Genomic DNA, 5,736 nt, shown 5'->3' on the forward strand with positions numbered 1-5,736 from the left:
GTGGCAAGGGGCACCAAATGGGGGTCAGGACATTTGGTTTCTCTTCTCCACTCTGCCACTGACTCTCTGTGTAACCTTCAGCAAGACAACTTCTCCTCTCAGCGCCCGGCACGACGGGGCCCTGATCTCAGTCGTGGTCTGGGCAGTGCCTGGCACAATGGTGCACCCCGATCTTGGTGCTATTGTAATCATATCCATTTTCCCTCATTGCAGAGGGACCTGAGATAGCTGCGCCACCTTAGGGGGTCTTTGAAAGTCTCCACTCTAAGCTCTCTCTAGCCAGCTAAGTTAGTTCTCTCCTGCCCTCCCCAGCTGAACCCTTCTCCCCAAACAGCCTCTGTAAATGTTGTTTCCCTCTCCGCAAACACCACAGTCCTGGTGTCTCACCTCATCACTCTCTACTGTGGGGTCCTACCACCATCCTCTGATGCTGGTAACTGTCAGAGACAGGACTCTGGGTAGATAGCCACTGCCTTGGATCCAGTCTAGGGAGTCCCGTGAATTCCAGCTGCAAGGCATCACGGACCGGGTGAAGAAGAGGGTTGCATCCCGGCTGGAAGGGGCCTCCTGAGACGCTGGGGGGCCGCCCAAGGACAGCTGTTCCATTCAGAGAAAGACTCAGGAGTCCAGACACCAGCACCAGCTGCTGCTTAAAGCTGTTTATTGCATCGCAAGCCATAGCTCAGACCCGCAGAGGAGAGAACGTTGCGGGTTTTCATCAAGCACATTACAGAGAAAAGTTTTCATGCCAAGGAACAAGAGAAGAGAATTGGACAAAGGGCCTTTCCCCTCTAGGGGGTGCCGGCTCCCATCCGACCCCAGGGAAGGGACTAGCTGGCTCAGAGGGGTGGGGAACGGGGACATGAAGTCTAGGGGGCACCAGCTTTGATCTAGCCCCAGGGGGGACTGGCTGGCTTGGGGGACTGGGGTGAAGAATGGAGCACAGAGCCTGTCCCCTTTAGGGGGCGCTGGCTCCCATCCGACCCCAGGGTGAGGCGAGGACTGGCTAGCTCAGGGGTGCCCCGAGAGGAGTGCAGCAGCGTCCCCGCTCCGACAGGAAAGCCCCAGAAGTAGCGAAGGCAGCAGAATGGCAGAGCAGCTGGAAGCCCGTTGGTCTTTTTGCACAGCCTACTCCCTGCCCATCTTCTTCCCGAGCCAAGGGATGAATGCGGAGATCCGCGTGTATACGGCGGGCGGGAGGCCACTGTCTTTCCCGTGAGAGACGATGCCCTGGGTGACCCCACTGCACACCAGCGGGCCCCCGGAGTCACCCTACGGAGAGAAGAGGAGGGAACATTACAGTGAAAGCAGGCTGGGGGGAATTCAAGATGCAATAAGCCAGCCCCACCCATACCCAGCACTTTGTCAGAGCTGGGCACTCACTGATTCATCCTGCTCCCATCTCTGGATGTAACAGGTCAATTTTAAAATAATCTGTTCCATGTTTGGATGAGGGACCATGTTGACTCACTAGGGGGTGCTCTCCCCTGTCAGTCAGTGCTGACCCGAGGCCCCAGTGCAGCACTAGGGGGCGCTGTGCTGCAGGTTGAGGGAGGTCACTGGGGTGGGGGCTATGCCATGAGGAGCAGGATGGGGGACTCCATAGGGGGTGCCTCCACTGGAGGAAGAGTCCTTATTGCCTCCAATCATGATAAGATTCCAGGCTACCTTTCCCCAGCCTCTATTAATGTCCACAGGATTTTTGCCTCTGGATGGCTGGAAAATGAGACCTCCATAAAATCCAATAAGTGAGACCCTCAAGGGAGTCTACAAGCCAGGACAGCCCGACTACAGTAGGGGCGTCACCACGAAAGACGACTGCTTTGTTTTGATGTTCCCCACGCAGAGCATGGACGTCCGGTTGAAGGAGTCGAAGAAGAGTCTGAATTGCTTGTTGTCAGCCATCTGTAAGGTCACATCTTGGAGCCTGGTGGGAAAACGCACCATGTGGGCACCGGTATGGCCCCAGCCGGCCATGCTGCACGTGGCCTCTGGCTTCAGCAGGAAGTTGGCCGGGGGCAGAGGGATGGGTTTCATCGCGTTGGTCCATTCAGCTCGCGCTCCAGCTTTCGTGGGAGAGACAGAGGGGAGAGAGAAGAGATTTACCAGCATGGCCTGGGAGATGCTTCTGCCCTTTCCACTGCCCTCCAAAGCGGTGGGATTGGAGACAGACAGAACCGATTAATACTTTGGCCTTCTTTGGCTCACTCTAGCCACGGATTTCACAGTGTATTATTAATGAACCCTGGGAAGGGGGGCTTAAAACTTATCCCCATTTCACAAAGGGGGAAACTGAGGCACAAAACAGTGAGGTGACTTGCTCAAGCACATACAGAATCAGTGGCAGAACCAGGGATAGAACCCAGGAGTCCTGGCTCCTACCTGGTCTAACCACCTCCACCCTCCCAGAGCTGGGGATAGAACCCAGGAGTCCTAGCTCCCAGACCCCCCTGCTCTAACCGTTAGACCCCACTCCCCTCCTAGCACTATGGTACCCAGATGAGCCCAGCCCCACCACATCAGCATGTGGTTACTGGAGCGCATGGGACCCTGTGATGGAAGACACTACCTGGAGCAGCATGATGTCATTTTCCAAGGTTGTCCCATCAAAGTCCTCATGGAGAATCTTGCGTTGCACTCGGATCTGTTGCTGGGTCCTTTCCTTCTGGTTGAGGCTGTGAGCTCCAAGGATGACGACAGTGGGCGTGTCACCAGAGCTGTAGGATTCCAAAAATCACAAGTCAAAGTTGGAGGATGAGCGGGGGGGCCCAAATCTTGAGACTGGCTGAAAAATCATGAGATTTCCATGCCCGTTCATCTATCATGCTGGTTATTTGGGGGTCTGTCTCCAGATTTATTTTCTTAACTTTTGCAATTTTATAATGAGTCTCCTGGTCTCTGGAGTTTCTGAAATTAACAAAGCCACGTAAGGGAGCTGGAGCCCAGGAACTGGCTTTGACATTACAGACCTTTGGAAAAATCACTGCTCACGGCCCCGTATCTCTGGGGCTGGGGACTCCCTCCCTCTTCCCCACTCCTTACTATCTGCCTCTCAGCCCCCTGCCCAGCTCCCTGTCTGCTCCCCCTACAACCTGATTTCCCATTGCCCTGAATCACACACATCCCCCCGCTCCCCACAGCTGGGGGTTTCCAAAGCACCGAGGGGCCAGGCCAGGGTTGCAAAGGGATTCAGGCACCCAAAGATGCACAGAGGTGCTTTTTGAAAATCCCACCAGGCACCTAAACCCCTTGGAAATGTCAGCCCGCACTCAGAGAAGAGTGGGAAGCAAGGATCCAGCAAGTGTCTACACAGACTACCAAGGCTGGATTATTAAAGGGTTTTATGCACCTAACTCCCATCCCATCAGGAACCCCAAAACCTTTAAAAATCTGTCCTGAAGCTCTTTGGGGCAGGGTCTCAGTGTGTGTCTGGACAGTGCTTGACACAATGGGGGCCCTGATCTCGGTCGGGGTCTGGGCAGTGCCTGACACAACGAGGGCCCTGAACTTGGTTGTGCACAAAATAAGAAGCTTCCTTCTTTCCCATCTGAATCTACCCTGTCCTCAGCAGCCGTTTCCCTGCTATCCCCTGTGGTCTGTGCAGCCGGGGAGAGGTAGGTGAGAGAGCCCAGCAGAACACCCCTGAAAGCTGGATGAGGGACTATCTGTCCTGCCTCTGACTACACCCTCAGTGCCCTGCAAGTACTCTTCAGTCAGGGATGGATGGAGGGGGCCACCCTGGGAGGTGAGGGAGGGCTCGGCTCCTGAGCCATGTCTACATCAGGGTTTGCCCTGTGCAGGGGCTGAGCAGAGCCCAAGTGGCCACGGGGCCATCCCCCATCTCTGATCCGCAGGCGGCTGGACAGCAGCCATGTGGCTGGCATCTGAGGGGCACCTCACCCTTCTTTGGTGCAGTGTGCGGCTGTCAGGACAAAATCCTCTCACACTAGGAACCCCCCACAGTTAATGGTGTTCTCTGGCCCCATCTTTGTCTCCACGAAGGCCATGTAGGGTCTGGAGTGGGGCCGGGCTTCCTATGCACCAATGATCTCCCCTGGCAGAGACCCCCCCTCCCCCAGAGAAACACAATGTTGAGGGCAGGGGGGAGCAACAAGCAGATCAATCAAAAGAGACACAAAAGCAGAATATTCTCCCAAACAGGAATCCAGCTACATCCCTGCACATGTCCCCATGAGCCGAGTCCATCCCCCCCCCCCAGCCCACCAAATCCTCCTTACGAGCCACCTGCCCCAAGAATCCCACACACACATTCCCCCCGTCTCCCTGAGTCCGGCACCTGATGCTAAATTAGGACTCGCCACCCTAACAGCAGGACGAGGGCTCTGCTCCCCTCTCCCCCAGACTCACCAGCCTGAGTTCTGAGGGGCAGGAGAAAGGCCATGGGCAGCAGCAGCATTGTCCAGGGGAGGGGATGGCATCCCGGTCTCAGCCCGGGGGTTTAATATAGGGCAGGCAGGGGAGGGGCGGTGGGACCTCAAGACACATTGACACTCACCTCAGTGGGGCAGATCAGCCACCTCAACGCCTGAACACCTGACCACACAGGCCGGTGGGAAGAACAGGCCCTGCTGAGTCACCCCTTCCCCGGGGAAGCTCAGCAGCTGTGGCTGTGTCCAGCCTGGCTCCGTGCACAACCCAATGTGGTGCCCACTGCAGGTCGTGCCTCCTGGCACTCTCCTGGCACTCATGCCTCCTGGCACTCTGCCAGCACAGCTGGTTGCCCTGTACAGGTGATTGCCCTGCACATCTGGTCTTCATGTATAGCTGGAGCTGGGGAGCATAGCTGCGGACAATAAGCTCCCAGCTCAAAGCATGTGGGCGCTGTGGTTAGCCCTGACTCATCTCAGCTGCCGGTGGGAACTTGGCCCTTTGATCCTTCTCAAGCGTCTCCCCACAGCGTGAGCGGGGCTGGGAGGAAGGGGGCTGGGCCACAACTCAGACAGACAGTGTGTATAGAGATAGACAGATAGCTAGAGGGGGTGTATGGGGACAGTGTGATGTTCCCCTCTGGTGTTATCTGTACCAGTGATCTGCTAGGTCACTCCAATCCTTGACTCTGGGAGCCAGCCTTACTCTGCTCTGCTGTGAGAACCTCCGCTCCTGGGCTGTTCACACACAGCCTCTGGCATGTAAGCTGCTCCTTGGATTGTGCAACCGACTGACACTAGCCAATATCTCCAGTCCCAGACACAACCCTAGGAACCTCCATCTTGCAGTGTCCAGTTATGCCCGCTGGTCGCTGCAAACTTATATGAGTTCGTCAATTTAACAAAGAAATTGATATGTACCAGGCTTGTTATCCCAAGGGGAATCTCGAACAGGCTTCAAACCAAACGCATTGCTTCAGGTAGAATAAACAAACAGATTTATTAACTACAAAGATAGATTTTAAGTGATTATAAGTCAAAGCACAACAAGTCAGATTTGGTCAAATGAAATAAAAGCAAAACACATTCTAAGCTGATCTTAACACTTTCAATGCCCTTACAAACTTAGATGCTTCTCACCACAGGCTGGCTGGTTGCCCTTCAGCCAGGCTCTCCCATTTGATCAGCGGTCCAGTCGCTTGATGTTGATGTCTGTAGATGGAGGTGGAAGAGAGAGGAAGATCATGGCAAACGTCTCTCCTTTTTATCATGTTCCTTCTTCCCTCTTGGCTTTGCCCCCTTCTTCAGAGTCAGGTGAGCATTACCTCATCGTAGTCCCAAACTGGCC

At 55.1% G+C, this 5,736-nt stretch overlaps 1 protein-coding gene across 1 annotated transcript; it reads right to left on the bottom strand.

Moving 5' to 3' along the window:
- Positions 1-1,128: 1,128 nt before the first annotated feature.
- LOC128845977 (cathepsin G-like) lies at positions 1,129-2,037 on the bottom strand. Its single transcript, XM_054045073.1, has 2 exons — positions 1,807-2,037; positions 1,129-1,272 (listed from the first exon to the last, which is right to left on the bottom strand). The coding sequence occupies exons 1-2, from the start codon at positions 2,035-2,037 to the stop codon at positions 1,129-1,131; spliced, it is 375 nt and encodes a 124-aa protein (XP_053901048.1).
- Positions 2,038-5,736: the final 3,699 nt, after the last annotated feature.

The sequence above is a fragment of the Malaclemys terrapin genome, chromosome 12, assembly GCF_027887155.1.
Source record: "Malaclemys terrapin pileata isolate rMalTer1 chromosome 12, rMalTer1.hap1, whole genome shotgun sequence".
In the NCBI taxonomy this organism is placed as follows: domain Eukaryota; kingdom Metazoa; phylum Chordata; order Testudines; family Emydidae; genus Malaclemys; species Malaclemys terrapin.

Bases quoted from the DNA above. Each gene is read 5' to 3' on its own strand.
- LOC128845977 (XM_054045073.1), bottom strand. From the start codon at position 2,037: ATGAAACCCATCCCTCTGCCCCCGGCCAACTTCCTGCTGAAGCCAGAG. The intron at 1,273-1,806 runs GTGACGCCCCTA...TTCTCTCCGTAG, and splicing joins CAAAGCAGTCGTCTTTCGTG to GGTGACTCCGGGGGCCCGCT.